Here is a 27476-nt window from a genome sequence, read left to right on the forward strand (position 1 = left end):
CAATCTTATCAGTCCAGAAGTTATTACAATTTCTTTTTATTATGTGTTATTCATGTAAATTACACTTTTAAGATTCAACCTATTGCTTATGTATTACCTTTTTTTCCCACCTACAACTCCCATTCTCTTCCTTTAGAGTTGAGTATGCTGTTAAACGAAATAAATATAGAAATATAGAATGGCTCAGAAAACACATTGAACTGAACACATAAGATTTGTGCATTTCACTGTATGTCCATTATACCTCAATAAAAGGAAGAAATTAAAAAATTGTGTTGTTCTGCAGTATCAGGATCAGGTGGTGTCTTGGTATATGTGGAGGGCTTTATTTATACCTTCTTATCTCTTTAACTTTCCTAAATAACCACAAATAAACACAGAATTGAAGATAAAGCCACAAATATGCTATGTAAGCAGTTATCTCTAGCTGTATAGATAGTCCTAATACACAGCTGTATTTCATTCTTTGTAATGACAGCAGAGTATTTCACTGCATAATACCCTAATGATGAACACTTACTTTGTTTCCAACTTTTCAAAATTGCAGTTGGCATAAGCATATTGGTAATATAGGAATAAATTGCTAAAAGTTGAAAGGCTATCTCTAGGGGTATATACATATAAAACTTTTTTTTTTTTTTTTTTTTTTTTTAAGGGAGTATCTCTCTGTTGCCCCGGCTGGAGTGCAGTGGTACAATCTCGGCTCACTGCAACCTCTGCCTCCCAGGTTCACGCGATTATCCTGCCTCAGTCTCCCAAGTAGCTGGGACTACAGGCATGTGCCACCATGCCCTTCTAGGTTTTGTATTTTTAGTAAAGACAGGTTTTCACCATGTTGGCCAGGCTGCTCTTAAACTCCTGACCTCAAATGATCCACCTGCCTCAGCCTCTCAAACTGCTGGGATTATAGGCGTGAGCCACCGTGCCCGGCCCATGTGAAACACTTTGATAGATGTTGCCAAACTGCTCTCCAAAAAAGATTGAACTCATCTGTTCTCCCTCCACGAGTATAGGAGAACACCTATTTTCCCCAATCATTGCCAGTGCTGAGCATTATCAATCTTTTTTAAAAATCTTTGCCAGACTAATAGATAAAATAAACCAATAAATGTGTCATTGGTTGTTTTAATGTTTATTTCTTTAATTATGACTTAGGTTAAGTATGTTTTAAAATCCAATGTTTTAATCAGTTACTATCACAGAAAAAGACCAGATGTGGGGAGGAACAGAAATGGAAAGACTCTGAAATACAGACTTCTTAGCATTTGGGCCATCAATGAGTATCACTTGTCTGGACAAGCAGACAAGGAGGAAGCTGTCAAACTTGTTAAACTAGTTGACAAAACCAATGTCATGTTCTCTAGGCTGTTGCATTTGAGTCTGTAATTCTTTTTGACTCTGTCATGGCCTTATTACTTTGCCAATTTTTCTTTTTCTTTTTCTTTTCTTTTTTTTTTTTTTTTTTTTTTTTTTTTTTTTTTTTTTTTTTTTTTTTTTTTGAGACGGAGTCTCGCTCTGTCGCCCAGGCTGGAGTGCAGTGGCCGATCTCAGCTCACTGCAAGCTCCGCCTCCCGGGTTCACGCCATTCTCCTGCCTCAGCCTCCCGAGTAGCTGGGACTACAGGCGCCCGCCACCGTACTTTGCCAATTTTTGATGCCAACATTACATTGTGTTTCTAAGGAGAAAGTAATCTAAGAATCCTTAAAAAATCTTGATGATACATAATAGTCATTTATTGTCTGTGTTCTAATATTGTTTTTTTCACATCATAATAAATTACACAATGTTGTAAGGTATTTCTTCTGAGACAGAAGATCAGTGTATAACTATTGCCCCTTAACAATTGCCCCTTTCTGCTTCTAAAGAAACATTATTTATAGTCTAATAGACTAAACAACGAATAACTGTAATAGTAGAGACCACATAGAATAGCAACAACATCTTGCAGGCATCTGGAGCAATGGGTTGGGAGGGTTGTTATAATTTACCTCTAGGTGTGTCTAGTCCTCTGATTCTCCTTTGTGAAATGCCAAGTGTTTTTTCAATCATCCTCTTCTGATTTTATGGGCTTCATTATAATATATCTTTTAATCAATTGCCAGAATAATAGATGCCATTAGTGATTCTTCAGAGGTTTTTCATCTTGGAAATACTAATTATATACAGGCTATCATCTGAAATTTCACAGTACTGAAACCACCTTTGCAAAATTATAACTTAGGAAATTATGACAGTGAAAGAAATCCAACCTAATCAACTTCATCTTGCTTCTAATCTTTCAGCTGTCCTTGTTCATTCCTGGGTGTAGGCCAAACTAACTTTGGGAAGGAGTTCAGTCCATGGTTTGACTCTGAAACAAAACTGAAAATACCCCTTTCCTGAAAAGACCCCCTTCTTGCCTGGGACCAGTCTGTCTTTTCAGGACTAACAAGTTAGCTACAAGATTAGAAATTACAATTTGGGGGTCATGTAGCCTTTGGCTTCAAGAGTCTGAACCTCCCCAAATTGCTCCTGGGTATAACATCACTATTATAAAACCTAAAATCAGTGCCTGAGATATTTTGCAGACCCTGAGCTTGATGGATCAGCTGACACCACACAGACCGATTAAGCTGGCTCAACCAGTTCTGCCATCCACTCAGGAACACAAGACAGCAAGAAAACCTAACTTCCACCTGCTATGATTCCATCTCCAACCTGACCAATCAGCACTCCCCACTACCCAAGCCCTTACCGCCAAATTATCTTTCAAAACTCTGATCCCCAAATGCTCGGCAAGAGTGATTTGAGTAATAACAAAACTTTGGTCTCCTGCATAGCAGGCTCTGCGTGAATTACTCTCATTGCAATTCCCCTCTCTTCCCCTGTCTTGATAAATTGCCTCTGTCTAGGCAGCAGGCAAGGAGAACCCATTGGGTGGTTACAGTACTTCTAACTTTCTGAAGTGTTTTATATCTATTTCATGCCATTTTAAATTAAAATTGAATTATTAAATTCTGCACTAAGAAGGGACAGCCTATAGGAGTTGTGGTTGACATATCCCCACACATATGAATCAGCTATAATGATCGCTAAAAAACAAATTTAGGGCCGGGTGTGGTAGCTTACCCCTGTAGTCTTAGCACTTTGGGAGGCTGAGGTGGGTGAATCACCTGAGGTCAGGAGTTTGAGACCAGCCTGGCCAACATGGCAAAACCCCGTCTCTACTAAAAAAATACAAAAATTAGCCAGGCGTGGTGGCACACGCCTGTAATCCCAGCTATGTGGGAGGCTGATGCAGGAGAATTGCTTGAACCTGGGAGATGGAGGTTACAGTGAGCCAAGATTGCACCATTGTGCTCCAGCCTGGGCAACAAAAGTGGAATTCCATCTCATAAATAAATAAATATAAAAACGAATTTAGGTACTGAACCAACACTTAATCATGTCTAAACTTGTCTTTGTGTGCTCCAACATTTTGCAGTTTTTGAGAAAAGATTTCTGTTAGGCAGGAATCTAGACCCAACATGGCGGCATTACCCGGCGTAGCAGACCTTTTGTTAACGACTCCCTTCACCCTTGTACACACCCGCAGACTTACATGCGTCAGAGTTCTGGTTGGGCAACCACATTCCCCCATGACCCGCAGCTCACCTGCATTTCACAAGTTCGTAAACAGCAGTTTCAGTTAAACAGTCTCCAAAGACCCCTTCCTCATGACATTGCAGTTTCAAGACCCCCCAGGACTTGTTTTGCACAATGAACTTCCCCATCGCTCAAGCTATAAAAGGTCCTTACCCTCCTCCCTCAGTGCGACTTCCTTGGCCTGCACCTTTGGACCAAGGAACCTCGCCCACAAGCCCTAATAAAGGCTATTCTCACTGTCATTTACCTTGTGTCTTCGTTCCCAGTTTGGCTCCGGCCTCAGTTTACCTTTACAATTTCATATATCCTGATTTTTCAGTTACATACTTATTCCCATCCATTAAAAAAGTTTACATGACAGTTTTAATTTGTGCCAAACATGTGAAATTGCTTGGGTTAATGGATTAGTAACTTATTTTTGTTTAACAAAGAAGTCTAAGTCTTTGAGAAAATTATTCTTTTGGAAAGTGTTTTTTTTTTTTTTTTTTTTTTTTTGACAGGGCCTCACTCTGTCATCCAGGCTGGAGTGCAGTGGTGCAATCATAGCTCACTGCGACTCCTGGGCTCAAGGGATCCTCCTGCTTCAACTTCCCGAGTAGCTGGGTCAAATGTGCGCCACCAATTCTGGCTAATTTATTTTTATTTTTGTAGAGATGGGGGTCTATGTTGCCCAGTCTCCTCAGCTCAAGTGATCCTCCCATCTCTGCCTCCCAAAGTACTGGGATTACAAATATGAACCACTGTACCCTGTCGGGAAACTGTATTTTAAAATACTTATGGAATACTTGGTAAAATACTTCATATAGCTTTATTTTGGGGAGAAATATTACTAAGGTGAAAAGTGGCTGTTGGATTTAGTCTCTTAGAGATTCATGTTGTGTTATGATAAATCGAATCTTCCATGAAAGTCTCATCTCTTACAGTTCTAGGATCTAAAGTAACCTGGATAGGAAATAAATAATATGAAGCTATAGGCAGGGAAGAATCTTAATTATAAAAGCAAAATATATTGTGTAATCACAAAATAATGAGCCTTCTTTTTCTTTTTAATCATCAAAAAAAAAATTTTAATTCACCTTTACAACAAGAATTCCCCAAGAGGACTTTTTTCTTGTAAGATTATAGCCTAAATGGAGTAGAGCAAGTAAAATTTAATTATATTTCTTAAAAATTATGGCCAGGTGTGGTGGCTCAGGCCTGTAATCCCAGCACTTTGGGAGGCCAAGATGGGTGAAATCACCTGAGGTCAGGAGTTTGAGGTCAGCCTGACCAAAATGGAGAAACCCCGTCTCTACTAAAAATACAAAATTAGCCGGGTGAGGTGGCATATGCCTGTAATCCCAGCTGTAATCTCGGGAGGCTGAAGCAGGAGAATCACTTGAACCCGGGAGGAGGGAGGTTGCAGCAAGCCAAGATCGCACTATAGCACTCCAGCCTGGGCAACAAGAGCGAAACTCTGTCTCAAAAAAAAAAAATTTTTTTTCCCCTCATCAACTATGGTTATTCTGAATATAAATTGTGTAGGAAAGGCAGGATAAAGGTTTTTTTCATTATTAATTTTAGAATAATAAATGGTGTCTAGCAACCTCCAAAAGTAGGCAATTATTATTTTTTAACAATAATGTTTACAGGCTTTTACATATTCGGCAACGTTTTAATCTATTTGAAAATTCAAACTAATTCAAAAGAAAGCTGAGCTCTATTTCCTTTGAAACACAGTTTCAGTACCTGATTCCTGTCATTCCTGAAATACCTGGGAAACCTCTCCTTGGTTCAGTTACATGATTCAACTCAACCTGCTTAAACCAGTTTGAATTGTACTGCAGCTTAGATTCCTAAAAACAGATCTTCTGTCCATTTTTCCACCTCTGTCCTGCACTGAAACTTTGGATTTTATAAAAACAAACAAAAAAAGGTTTGTTTAAAATCACACTGGCACTTATGAGGCTCATCTCTGCCATTTATTTTTCATTCTTTGAATCATAGCAACTCTCTTGAATAAAAGGAGAATAGATGATGCAAAAATAACTGACTTTTTCCCACCAAAGGAGAAAGTGTTTTTAAAAAGAATGTGAATTTCAGGCCCAGAAGGTTATCTATAGCAGATCCTCGAATAACATTTCTTTCAATGGTGTTTCAACACTGATGAGGAAAGAAAATTATTATACTTCCCAGTCAGGGCCACTGTATATGTGGAGTTTTCATGTTCTCCCCATGTCAGCGTGGAGTTTCCTCCAGGTATTTCAGTTTCCTCCCACATCCCAAAGATGTGTATGTTAGGCTCATTGGCCTATCTAAATGGTCTCAGAATGAGTGAGTGTGTGTGTGTGAGTGAGCGCGCTCTTCAATGGAACAGCCTCCTGTGTGGGGCTGGCTCCTGCCTTGAGCCCTGAGCTGCCAGGACAGGCTCCAGACACCCTCAACCCTGAACTGGAATGATTAGGTAAATAATTATCTTATTTGTTTTTATTAGTCTTTCTTAAATACATATTTTTATTAATCTTTCTTAAATATATATGGCATTTCCTATATATATTTATTAAATATATATTTAAGACATTTCTCAAATATATATTTTTTATATATATAGCTCACAGTTATTTCAATGTTTAATATTAAAGGTGTTTTGGTGTTTATTTGCAAGTTTGGTAATGTTTTTGTGACCAGAAATATGTTATAAGAACTTAACTCTCATATATATCAATTAGATCATGGTAAAATTGGTTTTCTTGTAAGTCATTTTGCTTAAAGTCGCAGTTTCCAAGAACCTACTGACAGACATTAAGTGAGGACTTATTGTACTTAGCTTGTTATCAGCTGTTTGGAGCAAGTGCTGTTACTGGTGGAGTCATCTTTCCCTCTGGGGCAAATGGAGCCACTCACCACCATTTACTGGGTATGCATCCCCCAATTCCTGTGAAAGCAGAGCTGGATAATTAAAAAGAATGGGTGAAGTGGGCATAGTGGCATGAAACTGTAGTTCCAGCTATTTGGGAGGGTGAGGTGGGAGGACAGCTTGAGCTCAGGAGTTGGAGACCAGCTTGAGCAACATAGAAGAATGAACTAATGAATTAATTAAACAGTGGGTGAGCAGGAAAGGTGACAGGAAATGAGGTCTGATTTAGACATGGAGGGCATAAATGGACTACTGTAAAAAAAAAAAACAACCAGGTCTAATTCTTTGCATATTATTACTGTTCTGCCTAATTTACGGAGTTGAGGTGAGGAATTTTATTTAAGTAAGTTACTTATTCAAGTAAGTTTATTTATTTTTTATTTTTTGTTTTTTGAGACATGGTATGACTCTATTGCTCAGGCTGGAGTGCGTTTGCTCAATCATAGCTCATTGGAACCTCAAACTCCTGGGCTCAAGCGATCCCCGGCCTCAACCTCCTGAGTAACAGGGACTACAGGCCCATGCTACCATGCCCTGCTAATTAAAACAAATTTTTTGTAGAGATAGGGGTCTCACTATGTTGCCCAGGCTGGTCTTGAACTTCTAGTCTCAAGCAATCCTCCTGCCTCAGCCTCCACAGCATTGAGGTTACAGGTATAAGCCACCACCCCCAGCCTCAAGTTTAGAAGATAATCACCAATCAAGTATTTTAAATAGTAGTGGCTTAAATATAAATAGTAAAAACACAAAATATTAATAATGGCAAAGCTACTCCATAAAGTGAAAAGGGCAATGAATTGGGAAGACAGAAATCTCTAGCTCCATCCATTTATGACAAAACTTAATACTTCATATGTGCCAGATGCTGGAGACTCCAAGGTGAATACTAAGCGCTTGCTATGGGAAAACAACTTGGTCTTTTCTTGAACCTTCTCACTCGGCAAGTGGAAGCTCACTTGGCTTTGTTTTGAATTAGTTTGAATTAAAAATGTTCAACTAGACTGAAACACATCAAATATGTACAATTCTAGTACTTCATTAAAAGACAATTGACTACTTTTGGAGGTTGCTAGGCATTATTATTATTCTAAAAACTGACCAAAGGGGAAAAAATAAAGCATCTATCCTGCCTTTCCTGCATAATCTATCTGTATTTCAGGTAACCAAAGAGTTGTTGAGAGAAAAAAAAATACAAAATACATCACTGAGATTAGTTGAGAGCTAAAACTTCTGATAAACATATCTGTTTGTCTACCTCAGGGGACACTTGAAAAGAGGCTGTCAAGGGATTAAAGGGAAAGGAAGCGCTTAGTGGGCTGCAAAAACACTCGTTAGGTCTAAGGTCGCATTCTGGCTCCAGAATGCCAGGGCTCCTGGGGCGGGCAGAGCTGACAGCTCTTCCCGTATCTGGGGCTCACAAGCATCAGGTGCATGGCAGGTCACCCTCCCGGCCAAGGGTGTTAAGCAGGCTCGCCTGAGTTCTGGGTGCGGACCGCCTACCTTTCCAGTCTCTGCAGCAGCAAACCCAGTTCCCTCTACGCCTAACGACCTAGAATGGGAAACCGCGAAAAAGACAGGCTGCGGCAGGCCACGCCCAGAGCAGGCCTGCGCGAACCGCCGCCCACTTCCGGTCGCGGGAGCTGGGGGAGGGGCCGAGCGCTGCGCAGGGCTCCGACGTGTGGCGAGCGGCTGCCCCCTGCCGGCAGCGAGCGGCGGGACCCGGGGGCCGCTTCCCGGACGACGACCCCGCCGCGCTCGCGGCCCTTTGCAGCCTCCTCAGCAGCCCTGCGACAAGGCCTGGCTCCTGCTGCGATTATATTATTTTTATTTTTAACTCACAATTTCCTCTGGCCCTCAAAGCGTTTTTTTGTTTGCGGGCAAGAGGGAGTTAGAGGAGGGTAAAAAAGACTTTGAATGTGAGGCAAAGATGGAGGAAGGCGTCCAGGACCCAGACTGGGACAGTGATGAAACCGTGATAGAGGGTTCAGTGACGGAGAGCGACCTGGAAGAAAAGGAGCTGCGCTGGAGAAGGTGACCATCATTAGGGCCACAGTGCCCGAACCCTCGCGCCAGGGCGGCCCAGGTGCCCTCTGAGAGGGTCAGAGTTTTGAGTGGAGATCATGACCAGAACATGTGCTTGTGGGCAGGATCAGAGCCTTGTGGGGCAGCCGTGCCTGAGCTGAGAGCTCGTAAATAAGCAACCACAGTCTGTCCCCACCTACCCCCAACCAGCTGGGGACAAAATGAGTTTTGTACTAGGTGGCTTTGTAGCATTTTTCAAAAGGCTTTCCTTTTTGGGGGCTTTGAGTCTTTTTGCACAAGCAAAAAAGATCTGGGGTCTGAACTTAACTGCATTTTGCTTCAAGAGACTTGTAGCTCAGTTCTGGGAAAATGGGTAACGGTTTCTCTCAAGAAAAAGAATATGTGATGGGGAAACTGGACCCTGCCAAACTGGAAGCGAATAGTTTCATACGAATCCAATAAAGTCGATATTTGAGGTTATCAAAACCTTTCTCTAGCATATTCTCTGTGCTAGACACAGGGAAAAGAGCAGGGATGAGGCCACTAGGTCTGCTTCATGGAAGGGCTGTGTCTGGGACTTAAGTTGGATCATACACAGAATTAGTCGATTCTCCTTTCCCTCTCTCTCCTCTCCAGGATTCTCCTGCCCCCTTTCCTCATCATACCCACTTGCCAGTTCATATGATCAGAAAGACAGGTTTCTTTGAGTGTTAGCCTTTTCACTATAGAGCAGGTCCTTACAACGGGGACAGCCTTCAGCACAAAGAGTTAAGAAAAGAGAGAAAAAAGGAGGATTTTCTCCACGCTTTTCAGGCAATACAGATCCCTTTTCCCAGTTCCTCTGGTAGAAAGACATTTTCTCTTGAGTTTTAAGTTCCCCAGTTGCCATGGTTGGTGGCATGGTTGGTGCCTGCTCTGAGGCTAGGGCCAGCCTTGGGGCAGGGCTGGGAGGTAAGAGAGAAAACAAAATAAAACCCTGGGCTTTCCCCTATACCTTCTGGCATGCAGGGGTCATTTTCCTTGGTCTTCTGGATAAAAATAAGTTTACCGTCTGTGCCCACTGGATGGTTCAAAGCTGAAAGGCAAAAAAGAACTAAAAAACAAAACCGAAAACAAACTGAAACTCATCAATAAAGGGGTTGTTATTCAGATTTCAACTTCAGTCCCCAATCTACCTGCTATTGTTTACTTTTCAAGGTTCTCAAGTAGTTTTAAAAAAATACTCATTCATAGTTTTTGATTGTAATGAGAAATAGGCAGAGGTTGCAGTGAGCCAAAATGACTCCACTGCACTCCAGCCTGGGCGACAGTGAAACTGCATCTCAAAAAAAAAATAACAAAATAAAAGTACCAGCAAGACTCTCTGTTGAACTAGACAACTGATTCCAAAGTTTGTATGGTAAAATAATTAAGAGCAATTAGGAAAAGTCTGAAAAATAAGAACAATAAGGAGGTAATGACCTACAGGATATTAAAATATTTTCTGATATAAAATATTTTAAATATGATACTGGCACATAAAGTGACAGATCAATAAACAGCATAAAAGCCCCCAAAATAAAATCACATACATATGGGATTTTAGTATATTAAAGAGGTGGCATCTCAAACCGGTGAGGAAATGATGGGATTTTTCAAAAAATGATATTGGGACAATGAAGGATATATGTAGAAAATAGTTTAGTTGAATCCATACTTTACACTGTGCTCCAAAAAAATTCCATAAGAATCAAAGATTTTAATGTTTAAAAAAAAAAAAAAAGTATTACAAGAAGCCAAGGAGGGATTCTTTTATAACTGTGGAGGAAGAAAGGCATAATTATAATACAAAACTCAAAAAATTTCAATTATCAAGATTAAAAACACATATACTCTTTGACACAGTGCTTCTATTTTTAGAAAATAGTTTTACCTCTGTCCTCCAACATATATACACTTAGAAAATATCTCTGAAAGGGTTACAGAACAAATACCTTGGTTGCCTGTGGGAAAGAAAGTTCATATTTGAGGGGACAGGGAGATACTTTACTACATACCCTATTATATTGTTTGTTTTGGAGACAGGATCTTACTCTGTTGTCCAGTCTGGAATGCAATAGTGCAATCATAGCTCACTGAAGCCTCTAACTCCTAGGTCGAAGTGATCTTCCTGCCTCAGCTCCCTGAGTAGTGAGGACTATGAGCATGAGTAATCATGCCCAGTCTATACTGGTTTTTGAATTTTGAACCATATAAATATACTGTCTATTCAAAAACACTATAGGAAACATGGGCAATAAAAAGAAGCATGAATGAGATAGAAATCTGATCTAATTCTACCTGTATTAAGACTTTGGTATATTTTCTTCCAGCTTTCTATATAGGCTTTTGTGTGTGCACCTATAATTCTTTTACAAAGTTTGAATCAATTTGTACAAGTTTACAGTTTTTACTTAACATTATTTTTAAACATTTGCAATGTCATTAAAATTCTTCCCTAAATTATTGATAGTCTTCTGTCATAAAGATATAATTTATTGAAGCATTATATGATTCTAAAACAAAACATTTTGTTTTTTAAATTTTTTGTTATTGCAAATAACTGAGATAATTTCCTTAAACATTAAATGTTGGGGTTTTAAAAAATAATTTCCTTAGGAAAGAATCAGGACTTTATTATATATATATATTTTTGAGACAGAGTCTCGTTCTATCACCCAGGCTGGAGTGCAGTAGCATGATCTCAGCTCACGGCAGCTTCCACCCACCCAGGTTCAAGCCATTCTCCTGCCTGGGCCTGCTGAGTAGCTGGGACTATAGGCACACACCACCATGCCCAGCTAATTTTTGTATTTTTAGTATAGATGGGGTTTCACCATGGTGGCCAGGCTGGTCCCGAACTCCTGACTTCAAGTGATCTCCCCACTTGAGCCTCCCAAAGTGCTGGGGTTACAGGCATGAGCCACTGCACCCGGCCCTTATTGGTACTTTTATTGGTATAATGTTAATTTTTTTTGTTTACATGTTGGAATATTAACATATTTATATTAATTTTTTCATTTTTAATTAAGATTGTAGTAGGGGCAGAAATTCTGCCTTTCCCCTCATAGGGCCCTGGTTAAGCCTAAGAATTAAATATGAAATAGATTAAATACTTTAAATATTAAAACTTCTGTAAATTTAAAATAAGTTTTATGGGATACAGGAGTCCTTATAAGGAAATGAAGACCCAAAGAAATAGCAAAACCTGGTCGGGCATGGTAGCTCATGCCTGTTGTTCCAACACTTTGTGAGGCTGAGGTGGGCAGATCACTTGAGGTCAGGAGTTCGAGACCAGCCTGGCCAACAAGGTGAAAACCTGTCTCTATTAAAAATACAAAAATTAACCGGGCATAGTGGCATGCACCTGTAGTCCCAGCTACTCGGGAGACTGAGGCAGGAGAATAGCTTGAACCCGGGAGGTGGAGGTTGCAGTAAGCTGAGATCATATCGCTGCACTCCAGCCTGAGCAACAGAGCAAAACTCCCATCTCAAAAAAAGAAAAAAAAGAAATGGCAAAACGTGTATGCTTTTGTATTAGGTTAAACAGAGAGGCAGTTGTGGAAAAGTAACTAAATTATGTAGGGAGGCTAAAGGAAGATACGAATTATTTTAACAAGATCTGTTTGTACAGAATTCTCTTGGCTATTGAAAAATGTTTCTTTTCTCCTTCTACAGGGAGGGCATCTTTTACATAGGAGTTTTTATCTCCTGTTTTCAAGAAGAAAAAGGGAAGCATCTGCTGTTTTTCAAGTTGCCTTTAGCTCAGAGTAATCCGTATGTCACAGTGGCTTATTTTGGGGTGGCAAAATAAGTCACCCTTCAAGGAGGAATTTACGTAAAGTTCACCTTTTAAAGCATACAATTCTGAGTTTTGACAAACATAATTGTGTAACTACTATCACAATCAAGATATAGAATAGTGTCATTATCCCCTAAAATTCTTCTGTACCCCTTTTGTGTTATTTTTAAATAAAAAAAAAAACTCACAAAATTTGGTTGGGTGCAGTGGCTCACACCCAAAATCCCAGCATTTTGGGAGGTTGAGACCTGAAGGTCAGGAGTTTGAGACCAGCCTGGCCAACATGGTGAAACCCTGTCTCTACTAAAAATATAAAAATTAGCTGGGCCTGGTGGCAGGCACTTGTAATCTCAGCTACTAAGGAGGCTGAGGCAGGAGAATCACTTGAACCTGGGTGGTGGAGGCTGTAGTGAACTGAGATGGCGCCACTTCTTTCCAGCCTGGGTGACAGAGTGACTGTGTCTGAAAAGAAATAAACAGACAAACAAACAAACAAAAATCTCACAACATTTTAAGAGGTAAACTTATACTTTTAGGAACATTAATAGACAGTTTTACTTTTTGGAGGGACATTAATAGATGGTTTACTTCTTGGAAAAATGCACTATAGCTATGGTATAATTCATATTCTAATAATAAATTTTTAATCCTTAGTAATGGTCAATAGAAAAGAGCCAAGAAAATGCTTCTCTTCTTATAGCAGGAGCCTGTACTCACTCTCACAGAGGGTGTGTTATAACAGAAAAGTTAAGGACTGGAGTCATTTTCATTGCCAACTTTTCTGATGTTGAGAACTATTGGAAAGTTTTGGGTGTGTGTTTTTGTTTTTTGAGATAGTGTCTCACTTTGTCACTTAGGCTGGAGTGCAATGGCCTGATCATAGCTCACTGCAGCCTTGAACTGGTCTCAAGCCATCTTCTTGCTTCAACCTCCTGAGTAGCTGGGATTACAAGCATGAGTGACAGTACCTGGCTTAATTTTTCATTTTTTCATAAACAGCCATCCTGATGAGTATGAAGTAGTATATCGTGGTTTTGATTTGCGTTTCCCCAACAATTAGTGATGATGAACATCTTTTCATGTACTTGTTGGCTATTTGTATTTCCTCTTTGCAGAAATGTCTATTCAAGTCTTTTGTCCATTTTCTGCCCATTTAAATAGAAAAGATAAATATTTTAGTTTGCCTAATAGCATACTCATGGCATATCATGCTTATTTTCATAGCTCTGTATCCTTTACTAGATTTGGAGCCTCCTGGGGGCAAGGACTGTGTGTCTTCTCTCTTTGTTACTGTGATGTTCCCTTGAACATAGTAAGAAGTAAATCCCAAAATTAAAGGAATTCTGGGCCAGGTATGGTGACTCATTCCTGTAATCCCAGCACTTTTGGGAGGTCAAGGCAGGATCATTTAAGCTCAGGAGTTCAAGACCAGCCTGGGCAACATGATAAGACCCTGGCTCTACAAAAAAATATATTAAAAAAATAGCCAGGCATGGTGGTGCACACCTGTAGTCCCAGCTACTTGGGAGGCTGAGGCCGGAGGATCTCTTGAGCCCAGAGTTTGAAGTGAGCCAAGGTCATGCCACTGCACTACAGCTTGGGTGACAGAGAGAGACCGTGTCTCAAAATAAATAAAGGAATTCTGTCAGTGCATACTATAAAAACATATACTCAGATATAATCCTGGAATATTAATCTCAAGTTCTCTGGTATAGAGAAATGTGAAGGAAAAAAAGCCGTGAGCACTGGTCCCTCAAATGATCTTGTTTTATCTCTTTTCAAAAAGTTATTAAGGTTTATTAGACTAGGGACAGTGATATTTGTCCCTTACCCCCAAATATTAAAAAATAATAACAGAATATTTGTAAAATTAACATGACTATATACATGAGTCTTTATTTTTCATCTTGGATGTGTTTTCAATCAAATTGTACATTTCTGAAATAACACTTTGAAATAGAAACATTAATAGTGGTATAACTAAGAATTTTAGCAAGCTTTGGTATAATACAAATGATGGTTAAAATGTAGTCTTTGTTTAAGATACATTAACAACTTGTGTCTTCCCTTTTGGTATTTGAAAGGTTGCTGTTTGATCAAGATGCAGCTCTTAAATCTGAGTTCAGTCTGCATCCTGATACAAGAGGAATGTGCGAAGGTGAGAATGATTCTTTTCATTAAGTAGTCCCTTTAGTTTCCCAGTAAGTCCTCATTTAATGTCATTGATAGGTTCTTGGAAACTGAGACTTTAAGCAAAATGAATTATAAGGAAACCAATTTTACCATAAGCTAATTGTTATAAATAACCGTTAAGTTTCTATAATGTATTTCTGGTCACAAGAACATCACCGAACCTAAATAAATACCAACACACTTCTGATAGTAAACATTGAAATAAATGTGAGCTATATATACATTTAAGAAAGATTAATACAAACGAGTAACGTAATTGTTTACCCAGTTATTCCACTTCAAGGTTGAGTGTCACCGAAGCCTATCCTGGCAGCTCAGGGCTCAAGGCAGGAGTCAACCCTGGACTGGAGGCCACTCCATTGAAGAATGCATGCACACACACACACACACACACACAGACACACATACACACACTTGTATTGGGACCATTTAGACATGCCAGTGAACCTAACAGGCACATCTTTGGGATGTGGGAAGAAACTGGAGTACCTGCAGGAAACCCATGTAAACATGGGGAGAACATACAAATTGCACAGACAGTGGCCCATGCTGGGAATTGATGTGTTTTTTTTTTTTTTTTGAGACAGAGTCTCACTCTGTTGCCCAGGCTGGAGTGCAGTGGCATGATCTCAGCTCACTGTGACCTTTGCCTCCCTGGTTCAAGCGATTCTTCTGCCTCAGCCTGACGAGTAACTGGGACTATGTGTGTGCACCACCAGACCCGGCTGAAGTTTGTATTTTTAGTAGAGATGGGGTTTCACCATATTGGCCAGGCTGGTCTCGAACTCCTGACCTTGTGATCCGCCCACCTCGGCCTTTCAAAGTGCTGGGTTTACAGGCGTGAGTTGATTTTTTAAAATCAATGTTGAAATGAAGTTATTCAAGGACCTGCTGATTACCATTTCATTAACTTCTCTTTTCATCCTTAGTCTTATTCCTTAATTTTAAGACTTAGTTTATTAGGGCCTGTTAGACTAGGGACAGCATTGGGGATCATAACTTCCAGAAGATGCTAAAGATTCCTAGAAAGGGCAACGGAGGTATTGAAGTGCCACCCATATAGCCTTTTTTCTTTTCCAAATCTCTAGCCTAACCCTAGAACCTGTCTATTTGTAAAAGTAAATAATGCTTTTTAATAACCAGTCTTATTTTTCTAGATTAAAATTAGGGCACACACATCCTTAGTAAATATGTATTGTAAACGTGCCTTTCTTCTACCAATTCACCAAACTTCCTGAGGCCACTTCTAGGTTGATTTAAACATTTCTAGAAAAATCTATCACCGATAGTCCCTGTTCAGAAAGACCAATTCTGTGGTAGTTGTTTAAATGATAGGTTGTTTCTCTTTATAGTTTCTTCCTGTGAGCCTTTTAAAAAATCTTTTTTTGGAGGATGTGTGGAAAAAAGTGTGAAATAGAAAAAAAAAAATTCCTAAACATCCACAAAGGTCTTCTAACTTTTGTGTATTTATGGTTCACAGTCTTTTCACTGTACATCATCTCACCTGATACCTAAGTGGGAAGTTACAGTTTCATCTTGGAGTGCTTTTTCTCACATGTCATTGGAAGGGACAGTGTATAATATTGATCTCCAGGATGCCTTCTTATGATGTATAAAGTACCACTAGAAAGGAGTTAGAGGTCTGTTTCAATATTCCAACCAAGTTTAATTTTTTTTCTTTTCTTTTCCAAATGGATAAATCTTTACTATGTCGCTGGTTATTAAAAATATTAAAATATAAAAGTATATCATGTAGAAAATGAAAGGTCATGTTCCTTACTCTTCCCTATAATTCTACTCCCAATGAAGTTTATTTAAGCACAAGATCCATGATTCAAAAGGAAAACTAGCAATCATTTTTTAGACTCATTTATTTCTACTAAATGACAGATTGCTCTACATTCAACATCTACATACGAAAAAAGTTATAAAATTGTCCTTGGTTTTGCAAAGATAAATGAAAAACACTAAAATTCTCCAGTCAAACAAGGCATGCAAGGATTTTTATGTTTGTGTGTGTGTGTGTGTGTGTGTGTGTGTTAAAATAGAGCAAAATAACTTACTGCATTATAAAGGTAAGAGCTGAGTGAGCATGCTACTAATGGAGAAAGTGGGTATTTTCACATAGCCAGTGTTTTTTTCCATCCTAACTTCATTTGATGTCAGTCAAAACCTTTCACTGGCCATATAGTAAAACAAAAGAATGCAATATGTTTGTGTACATACACTAGTTACTTTATGTACAGTAAAGCAGCGGTCTCCAACCTTTTTGGCACCAGGGTCCAATTTCATGGAAGATAATTTTTCCAAGGATGGTGGTTGGGGGTATGGTTTTAGGATGAAACTGATCTATGTCAGGTCATCAGGCATTAGAGTCTTATAAAGAGTGTGCAACCTAGATCCCGCGCATGTGCAGTTAACAGTAGGGTTTGCACTCCTATGAGAATCTAATGCTACTACTGATCAGATAGGAGGTGGAGCTCAGGTAATAATGGTGGCTCGCCTGCTGCTTACCTTCTACGGTGTAGCCTGATTCATAACAGGCCACGGATGGGTTCTGGTCCGTGGTCCAGGGATAGGTGACCCCTGCAGTAAAGGAATAGAGAAGGAAAAATGAAACAATAAAGAAAACTATGCTATATTAGGATATGGTAGAATGAAATTGTTTTCTAACTGAGAATGTATTTCTGGTCTGTAAAAATAGAGTTATGGAGTAAAGTAGCAGGTTTTCTTTCTTTTTTTTATTTTTAATTTTTAAGTTTGTGGGTACATAGTAGGTGTATATATTTATGGGGTATATGAGATATTTAGGCATGATAATCACATCAGGGTAAATGGGGTATCCATCACTTTAAGCATTTATCCTTTATATTTCAAACAACCCAATTGTATTCTTTTATTATTTTACAATGTACAATTAATTAATTTTGACTCTACTCACTCTGTTGTGCTAGCAAACAGTAGGTCTTATTCATTCTTTCTATTTTTTAACCATCCCTACATCCTCCTCAGCCCCCAATATTTTTCCCAGCCTCTGGGTAACCATCCTTCAACTTCTTATCTCCATGAGTTCAATTGTTGTGATTTTTGGTTCCCACAAATAAGTGAGAATATGTAAAGTTTGTATTTTTGTTCCTGGCTTATTTCACTTGTGACCTGCAGTTCCATCCATGTTGCAAATGACAGAATCTCATTCTTTTTCATGGCTGAATAGTACTCTACTGTGTATATATATCACATTTCCTTTATCCATTTATCTGCTGATGGACACTTAGGTTGCTTGCAAATCTTGGTTATTGTGAATAGTGCTAAAATAAATATGGGAGTTCAGATATCTCTTTAATATACCGATTTTCTTTCTTTTGGAAAGGAAAATCCCAAATACCTAGGAGTGGGATTGCTGGATTGTATGGTAGCTATATTTCTGTTTTTGTGAGGGATTGCCAAAGTGTTTTCCACAGTGATTGTACTAATTTACATTCCCACCAACAGTGTATGATGGTTCACTTTTCTCCACATCTTCACCAGCATTTGTTATTGCCTGTTGTTTGCATAAAGGCCATTTTTAACTGGAGTGAGATGATATTTCATTGTAGTTTTGATTTGTATTTCTCTGATGATCCATGATGTTGAGTACCTTTTCATATATCTGTTTATCATTTGTATGTCTTCTTTTGAGACATGTTTGTTCAGATCTTTTGACCATTTTAAAATCCAATTATTGTATTTTTTTCCTATAGGGTTGTTTGAACTCCTTAGGTATTCTGGTTATTAATTCCTTGTCACATGGATAGTTTGCAAATATTTTCTCCCATTCTGTGATATCAGGGTAATACTGTCCACCACTGGGATAGACCTAAAGTACTCCCGTAGCCACCACCACTGGTTCAGACCTGAACCCAGCAGGGTACTGAGTCTTGCCCAAGGCCTGCTGTAGCCATTACCTGGCTACCACCTATGTTCACTACAGCTCCACAATCAGCAGGTAGCAAAACCAGCCAGGCTTGTGTCCTTCCCTTCAGTGCAGTGAGCTCCCCTAATCCTCAGGCAGGTCTAGAGATGCTGTCTGGGAGCCAGAGACTGGAATAAAAACCCTTAGAAATTTATCTGGTATTCTATTCTACTGTAGCTGAGCTGGCATTCAAACCAAGAGACACAGTCCTTCCCACTCTTCCTTCCCCTTTCCATAGGTGGAAGAGCCTCAACCCCATGGCCACCACTACCATAGGTCCAAGGCGGAATACTGCCAGGCTACTGCCAGTGTTCACTTAATGCCCTAGGGCTCTTCAGTCAGCTTGTGGTGAATGCTGTCAGGTCTGGAACCCACCCTTCAGGGCACTGGGCTCCCCTCTGGCCCAGGGCAGGTCCAGAAATGCTGTTCAAGGTCTTCTCGAGTCAGTGATCCCAAAAGCCTCCTTGGTGCTCTATGCATTGTGGCTGAGTGCGTACCTAAGGTGTAAGACAAAGTCCCCTTTACTTTTCCCTCTACCCTTCTCAAGCAGAAGGCCTCCTCCACCTTTCTCACCATAGCCACCACAGCTGTCAGTATGCTAGGTCTCACCTGAAACCACATGTCACAGTCTTAGGTTTTCTTTTAAGTAGACACCTCCTATCTCCTCTTGGAACACATCAATTGTATCTTCATCCACATTTGTGCTTGTGTCATTGGTTGCCTGTCAAATTGGAATCTAATCTGTCTCATTGACAAACCCTGTCATTCACAATAGGCTTTCATTAGTTTACTAAGTGGTGTATGACTCCTAATCCTAAACTGTACCACATGACCATCCTGCCTGCTACCTTCAAATTAATATGGTCATTGTTCTTAGTATTGACTCCTTGGTCAACAAAAAGTCCTTAGGGATTTTGTTGACCATGGCGATCAACAGAGTCTCTCCACCTGCTGGTATACAAAAGAGGTACTAGGTCCATGTTGGAGTCTACCTCATCCTTTTACATTGCTACGTATTATTCCTGCCAAGACCAGCTTGGTCAGGGAGACCCTAACCTAGCAGCGCTAGAGGAATTAAAGACACACATACAGAAATATAGAGGTGTGAAGTGCAAAATCAGGGGTCTCACAGCCTTCAGAGCTGAGAGCCCTGAACAGAGATTTACCCACATATTTATTAACAGCAAGCCAGTCATTAGCATTGCTTCTATAGATGTTAGATTAACTAAAAGTATCCCTTATGGGAAATGAAGGGATGGGCTGAAATAAAGGGATGGGTTGGCATAGTTATCTGCAGCAGGAGCAAGTCCCTAAGGCACAGATTGCTCATGCTGTTGTTTGTGGTTTAAGAACGCCTTTAAGCAGTTTTCTGCCTTGGGTGGGCCACGTGTTCCTTGCCCTCATTCTGGTAAACCCACAACCTTCCAGCATGGGCGTTTTGGCCATCATGAACATGTCACAGTGCTGCAGAGATTTTGTTTATGGCCAGGTTTGGGGCCAGTTTATGGCCAGATTTTGGGGGGCCTATTCCCAACAATTCCATTGTATGAATGTACCTTATTTAATGAATTAATGATATTTAATGTTTTTCAATACTATTACAAAATATGAATATATTAATAGTTATACCTTTGCCTGCTTTTCTGATTATTTTCATAGAATAACTATCTAAAACTTTGTGCTCAGCTCTTGACATATATTTCCCCCTAAAAAGATGTCTCCTTCTCCCTACAATCAATGCAGGACATAATTCAGTCTGTGTCAAATAAAAAGTATCTGATTTAGTTTTGCATTTTCAAAGAATACCAGTGTTAGGCCTATTTTAATATTGATAATTCATAATTATTTTTTGTGTGTGAATTGCCTGCATCTGTCTCCAAATTATTTTCATTTTATTATTGATTTATAAGAGCATTTTATATATTAATGATAGCAAATCTTTGTCATATATATTGTGAATAGTTTTACCCAGTTTTCTGGTTATCTTTTAATATTATTCATGATATATTTTGCAGTGAAGAAATTTTAAGTTTTTGTGTAGTAAAAGATGTTAGTCTTCTCTTTTAGGGTTTGTTCTTTCTCTATCAGACTTAGAAATACTTCAGTGACCTCAAAACCATAAAGAGATATTTTTAATCTTTATTTCCATTGATTATATTTATAGCTTTTATATTTTTAACATTTGGAGTATTTTGGCATATGAGAAAGGTAGGGTTCAAACTTTATTTTTTTGAAATGGTTAACCAGTTTTCCCAATATCATTTATTGAATAATCCATCTTGTTGCCATGGTTTAAAATACCATTGTCATATATTAAATTTCCATATATATGTATGTATGTATGTCCATTTTCTACTTATTGTTTTGTTTCATTGACCTGTTTGACTGTTTCTGTGATTGTTTAGTCACTACATTATTTTATCATCCTTAGCTTTAGTATAATATATTTCTATATATGGTAGGGAAGATATCCTGTTATACAGAGTAATTGGCCACAGCATTCATCCTAAGTTTCTTTGGTACAAACAGCAAGCTCAATGCAGTATGACATTAATCACAGTGTTCTTCCAATTTACCTTCTTCCAACTTTTGTTAGTGGGTTTTTCTCTGAACTGGGTGGTTTTCTGGAATTCTAATGGAAGAAATGTATGTGTAGATAGATAGATAGATAGATAGATAGATAGATAGATAGATAGATAGTTATTTCTGAGAGATCTCTTCCTTTTCCTGTGTTGTGTGATGAGCTGTGTCTTAGTCAACTTGGGCTGCTATAACAAAATACTATGAACTGGATGGTTTGATCTACAGACATGTAGTTTTCACAGTTCTGGAGGATGAGAAATCCAAAATCAAGGTGCTGGCAGATTTGGTTCTTGGTGAGGACCCTCTTCCTGGATTGTGCGGATGGCTGCTACATTGCTGTGTGCTCACATGACCTCCTCTTTGTGCTTAGGGAGAGAGAGGTCTGGTTTTTCTCTCTCTTTTTATAAGGATATTAATTCCAGGAGTGATTACGAGGGCTTCACCCTCAATACCTCATCTAAACCCAACTACCTCCCAAAGATCTTACCTTCTATTATCATCACATTGGCGGTTAGGGCATCAGCATATGAATTTGGCTGGGGCAGGTGTGCACAGGCATTTGGTCTATAACAAGCTGTTTACTACTGTTTGGATTTCCTTGAATCCATTCTCATCTTGTGATCTATATGGGGGTATATTTCTATATTCCTTTCCTTTCCGTTGTTGCTTCAGATGTTCAAAAACCAAAAATCTAGTAATTTCTTTGGATATTTTTCTATGAACTTGGAAAGTTAAAGTTAAAATATGGGCTCAGTTTGCCATTTTGAAAACAGAAACTGGCTTTTTTGGATTATGTACTAGCATTATGTGTTTCAAAAAACGATCTAAAATGAATTTTAAAAGAAATTTAAAATTATTCTTGTGGTGTTTAAGTCTATGTACTTTCTATGCGTATTGATTGCCTTTATTCATCCTGAGACAAAGAAATATCAAGTATTATTTCATTCAATGTAGTATATGTGTTTCCTCTTAATAATTAAAAAATATTAACAGATAAAAGTGGCAGTTAAGAAATTATGATATACTATAAACATATAAAACAAGCTCAACATCACTGATCATCAGAGAAATGCAAATTAAAACCGCAAGGAGATACCATCTCATGCCTGTCAGAATGGTAATTATTAAAAAGTCAGGAAACAATAGATGCTGGCAAGGCTGTGAAGAAATAGGAATGCTTTTACACTGTTGGTGGGAATGTAAATTAGTTCAACCATTGTGGAAGACAGTACAGCGATTCCTCAAGGATCTAGAACCAGAAATACCATTTGACCCAGCAATTCCATTACTGGGTATAAACCCAAAGGATTATAAATCATTCTACTATAAAGACACATGCACATGTATGTTTACTGCAGCACTGTTTACAATAGCAAAGACCTGGAACCAACCCAAATGCCCATCAATGGATGAAGAAAATGTGGTACATATACACCATGAAATACTATGCAGCCACAATCTCAGTCCTTTGCAGGGACATGGATGAAGCTGGGAACCATCATCTTCAGCAAACTAACACAGAAACAGAAAACCAAACACTGCATGTTCTCATTCATAAGTGGGAGTTGAACATTGAGAACACATGGACACACAGAGGGGAACACACACACACACACACCAGGGCCTGTTGGGGGTTGAGGGGTGAGGGGAGGGAACTTAAAGGATGCATCAATAGGTGCAGCAAACCACCATGGCACACATATACCTATGTGTGGCACACATACACCTGCACGTTCTGCACATATATCCGCCTTTTTTTAAAGAAGAAATAAAAAAAGAAATTATGATATTCTAGATGATTCTTAATGACATTTTGAATGCCTATAAAATTCTTGGGCCATTGCCAAGCAGAGCAATAAAACTGTTGCCAATGTTTTATGATTATGTTTCTTTCTAGGCATGCCTTCTCCTGAGATTCAACTTGGATTTAAGCTCAAAGAGGATCTGCAAGAGCAAATGAGTAAAAATAGGGTGATGCCTATTCTTAGCGAGGATACGATATTACAGGTGTGTAGCGTGTTGATTGAATACATACTCATTAAAAATTGGAAATGCTATCAGAGTGGCAAATTGCTAATTCTTATTCTTTTTGTCTATTATTTTGCTTCTTTCCTCTTTTCTTATTAATTTTTACCTCTTTCTTAACCAGTCATTCTATTTCTTTGCTGAAACTTTGATGAAAACAATTGTTTTAGGAGGGAGGATTTAAAATACAGTTGACCCTTGAACAATTTGGGAGTTAGGGATGCTGACCCTTTGTGCAGTCAGAAATCCACATACAACTTTTGACTCTCCCAAAACTAAACTACTAATAGCCTACTGTTGACTGGAAGCCTTACTGATAGTCAATACATATTTTGTCTTTTATATGTATTATATACTGTATTGTTACAACACAGTAAGACAGAGAAAAGAAAATGTTAAGATGATAAAGAAGATAAAATATATTTACTATTCATTAAGTGCAAGGGGGCCATCATAAAGATCTTCATCCTATCATCTTCACGTTGAGTAGACTGGGGAAGAAAAAGAGAGAAAGAGGAGGGGTTGGTTTTGCTTTCCCAGGGGTGGCAGGGGTTGAAAAAAATTCATGTGTAAGTGAACCCACACAGTTCAAGCCTGTGTTGTTCAAAAGTGAACTGTGTTTTCTTTTGTTTACTCTTACACCTCTTATGTTTTTCGCCCTTTAGTAGAGATGCAGATATGAGAGGAATAGAGGTTAAAATAGGATGTAATAATTATGACTTTCATCTCCATTTTATATTAGGGATTATTCTTAAACTTGTGAAGAAGATATAGCCTGTATGGTATAATTTGAGATATAGGCCACTGAAAAGACACTTCTGTTGTCTTGTGTGTGAGTGTATGTATGTGTATGTGCACACACACACACACACACTAAGAATTTTTACTTTTTTTTGTCTTTTAAAATATGATTTTGACATTTATGTCATTTCAAACTGCATGTAGATTTCTGACAATCAAATTTTTTTGGTGTACAGATTATTATCACCTGCGTACTAAGCATAGTACCTGACAGTTTTTTTTTTCTGAACCTTTTCCTTCTCCCATCATTCTCCCTCAAGCAAGCTCCAGTATCTGTGTTTCCCCTCCTTCTGTCCATGTGTTCTCATGATTTAGCTCCTACTTATAAGTGAGAATATGCATTACTTGGTTTTCTGTTTCTGCATTAGTTTGCTAAGGATAATGGCCTCCAGTTCCATCCATGTTGCTGCAAAGACATAATCTCATTCTTTTTTATGACTGCATAGTATTCTACCACGTGCCACCATGCCTGGGTAATTTTTGTATTTTTAGCAGAGACAGGGTTTTGCTATGTTGGCCAGGCTGGTCTCAAACTCCTGAGCACAAGCGATCTGCCCACTTTGACCTCCCAAAGTGCTGGGATTACTAGCGTAAGCCACTGCACCTGGCCTGTTATTCTTTAACTTTTAATAGCCATTTTGACTGGTGTGAGCTGGTATCTCATTGATTTGCATTTCCTGAATAATTAGTGACATTGAGCATTTTTTCGTATACTTGTTGACCATGTATATGTCTTCTTTTGAAAAGTGTCTGTTCATGTATTTTGCCCACTTTTTTTTTTTTTTTTTTTTGAGATGGAGTTTCGCTCTTGTTGCACAGTCTGGCGTGCAAGGCACAATCTCAGCTCACCGCAATCTCTGCCTCCCAGGTTCAAACAATTCTCCTGCCTCTGCCTTCCGAGTAGCTGGGATTACAGGCATGGGCCACCATGCTCGGCTAATTTTTTTGTATTTTTAGTAGAGATGGAGTTTCTACGTGTTGATTAGGCTGGTCTTGAACTTTTGATCTCAGGTGATCTGCCCGCCTCGGCCTCCCAAAGTGCTGGGATTACAGGCGTGAGCCACCGTGCCCGGCTATTGCCCACTTTTTAATGGAGGTGTTTTTTGTTTATACATTTGTGTAAGTTTCTTGTAGATTCTGTATATTAGACCTTTGTCAGATGTATAGTTTGCAAACATTTTCTCCCATTCTGTAGGTTGCCTGTCAAACGTTTTGTACCATTCTGTAGGTTGCCTGTTTTCTCTGTTGATAGTTTCTTTTGCTGTGCAGAAGCTGTTTGGTTTAATTAGGTCCCATTTGTCAATTTTTGTTTTTCTTGTGATTGCTTTTGGAATTTTCATCATCAAATCTTTGCCAGTTCCTATGTCCAAAATAGTATTTCCTAGGTTATCTTTCAGGGTTTTATAGTGTTAGGTTTTATATTTAGATCTTTAATCCATCTTGAGTTGATTTTTATATAAGGTATAAGAAAGGGGTCCAGTTTCAACCTTCTGTATATACTAGCCAGTTATCCCAGCACCATTTATTGAATGAGAAATTCTTTCCCCATTGCTCGTTTTTGTCAGCTTTGCCAAAGATCAGATTGTCATAGGTGTATAGCTGTATTTCTGGGCTTTCTCTTCTGTTCCATTGGTTTATGTTTCTATTTTTGTACCAGTACCATGCTGATTTGGTTATGGTAGCTTTTTACGGTTTGAAGACAGGCAATGTGATTCCTCCTGCTTTTTCTTTTTGCTTAGAATTGCCTTGGCTATTCGGGCTCTTTTCTGGTTCCATATGAATTTTAGAATAGTTTTTTCTGGTTCTGTGAAGGATGTCATAGCATTGAATCTGTAAATTGCTTTGGGTAATATGGCCATTTTAACAATATTGAGTCTTCCTATTCATGAGTATGGAATATTCTTCTATTTGGGTCACATATGATTTCTTTGAGCAGTGTTTTGTAATTCTCATTGTAGAGATCTTTCACCTTCCTAGTTAGCTGGATTCCTAGTTGTTTGTTTTTGTTTTTGTTTTGTTGTTGTTGTTTTGCCAATTATGAATGGGACTGTGTTACTTTTGACTGTCAGTTTGGTGTTGCTTTTGGTGTACAGAAATGCTACTGATTTTTGTACATCAATTTTGTATTCTGAAACTTTGCTGAAGTTGCTTATCAGCTCAAGGAGCTTTTGGGCAGAGACTGTGGGGTTTTCTAGATATAGAATCATGTCATCTGCCAACAGGGATTAGTTCGACTTCCTCTTTTTTTATTTGGATGCCTTTTATTTCTTTCTCTTACCTGACTGTTCTGGCCAAGACTTTCAATACTATGTTGAATAGGAGTGGTGAGAGAGGACATCCTTATCTTGTTCTGGTTTTCAAGGGGAATGCTTCCAAGTTTTGCCCATTCAGTATGAAGTTTGATGGTGACTGCGGCTTTGTCATAGGTGGCTCTTATTATTTTGAAGTATGTTCCTTCAATGCCTAGGTTATTGAAGGTTTTTAACATGAAATGATTTGAATTTGATTGAAAGCCTTTTCTGTATCTGTTGGGATAATCATGTGGTTTTTGTCTTTATTTCTGTTTATGTGGTGAGTCACATTTATTGATTTGAATATGTTGAAGCATTCCAGAGATAAGGCCTACTTTATCCTGGTGAATTAGCTTTTTGTTGTGCTAATTCACTTTTGGTTTGTTGGTATTTTGTTGAGAATTTTGATGAGCATCTATGTTCATCAAGGATATTAACCTGAAGTTTTCTTTTTTTCTTGTGGCTCTGCCAGGTTTTAGTATCAGGATTATGGTGGCCTCATAGAATGAGTTGGGGATGAGTCTCTCCTCCTCAATTTTTTGTAATAACTTCAGTAGAAATGGCACCAACTCTTCTTTGTACATCTGTTGTAATTCAGCTGTGAATCTCTCTGGTCCTGGGCTTTTTTTAGTTGGTAGGCTGTTTATTACTGATTTAGTGTCAGCACTCATTATTGGTCTATTTAAGTATTCAGTTTCTTCCTGATTTAGTTTTGGGAGGATGTATGTGTCCAGGAATTTATCCATTTCTTCTAGAATTTTAGATTTATGTGCATAGAGGTGTTGATAGTTGTCTCTGATGGCTATTTGCGTTTCTGTGGGGTCAGTGGTAACATCTCCTTTGCCATTTCTAATTATGTTTATTTGGATATTCTCTCTTTTCTTCTTTATTAGTCTACCTAGAATTCTGTCTGTCCTATTAATTTTTTCCAAAGAACCAACTCCTGGATTTGTTGATCTTTTGTATGGTTTTTGTGTCTCTGTCTCCTTCAGTTCAGCTCTGATTTTTGGATATTTCTTGTCTTCTGCTAGCTTTGAGGTTGCTTTGCTCTTGCTTCTCCAGTTCTTCTAGTTGTGATGTTTTATTGTTAATTTGAGAAATAAGATCCTTTTGAGACAAGCAAATGCTCAGGGGATTCATTACCACCAGAACTTCCTTACAAGAGCTCCTAAAAGAAGCACTAAATATGAAAAGTAAAGATTGTTACCAGCCACAACACAAACACACTTAAGTACACAGACCAGTGACAGTATAAAGCAACCACACAAA

At 38.7% G+C, this 27476-nt stretch overlaps 1 protein-coding gene and 1 long non-coding RNA gene across 6 annotated transcripts in view; one reads left to right on the top strand and one right to left on the bottom strand.

Moving 5' to 3' along the window:
* Positions 1-8093, bottom strand: part of LOC119628319 (uncharacterized) — a 33213-nt gene extending 25120 nt beyond the window's left edge. For 2 of the 5 annotated variants that reach the window (XR_012092745.1, XR_012092748.1), the window contains exon 1: positions 3581-8013. This is a non-coding gene — a long non-coding RNA (uncharacterized lncRNA). The other 3 variants (XR_012092747.1, XR_012092746.1, XR_012092749.1) reach the window with 3 other exon arrangements.
* A 111-nt stretch (positions 8094-8204) lies between these two features.
* Positions 8205-27476, top strand: part of ANKRD31 (ankyrin repeat domain 31) — a 170485-nt gene continuing 151213 nt past the window's right edge. Inside the window, exons 1-3 of the mRNA XM_007975603.3 lie at positions 8205-8551; positions 14447-14520; positions 22988-23097. Coding sequence (XP_007973794.3) covers positions 8448-8551; positions 14447-14520; positions 22988-23097 — 288 coding nt within the window. The 5' untranslated portion in view covers positions 8205-8447. The remainder of the gene's footprint in view (positions 8552-14446; positions 14521-22987; positions 23098-27476) is intronic.

Source organism: Chlorocebus sabaeus, chromosome 4, assembly GCF_047675955.1.
Source record: "Chlorocebus sabaeus isolate Y175 chromosome 4, mChlSab1.0.hap1, whole genome shotgun sequence".
In the NCBI taxonomy this organism is placed as follows: Eukaryota; Metazoa; Chordata; class Mammalia; order Primates; family Cercopithecidae; genus Chlorocebus; species Chlorocebus sabaeus.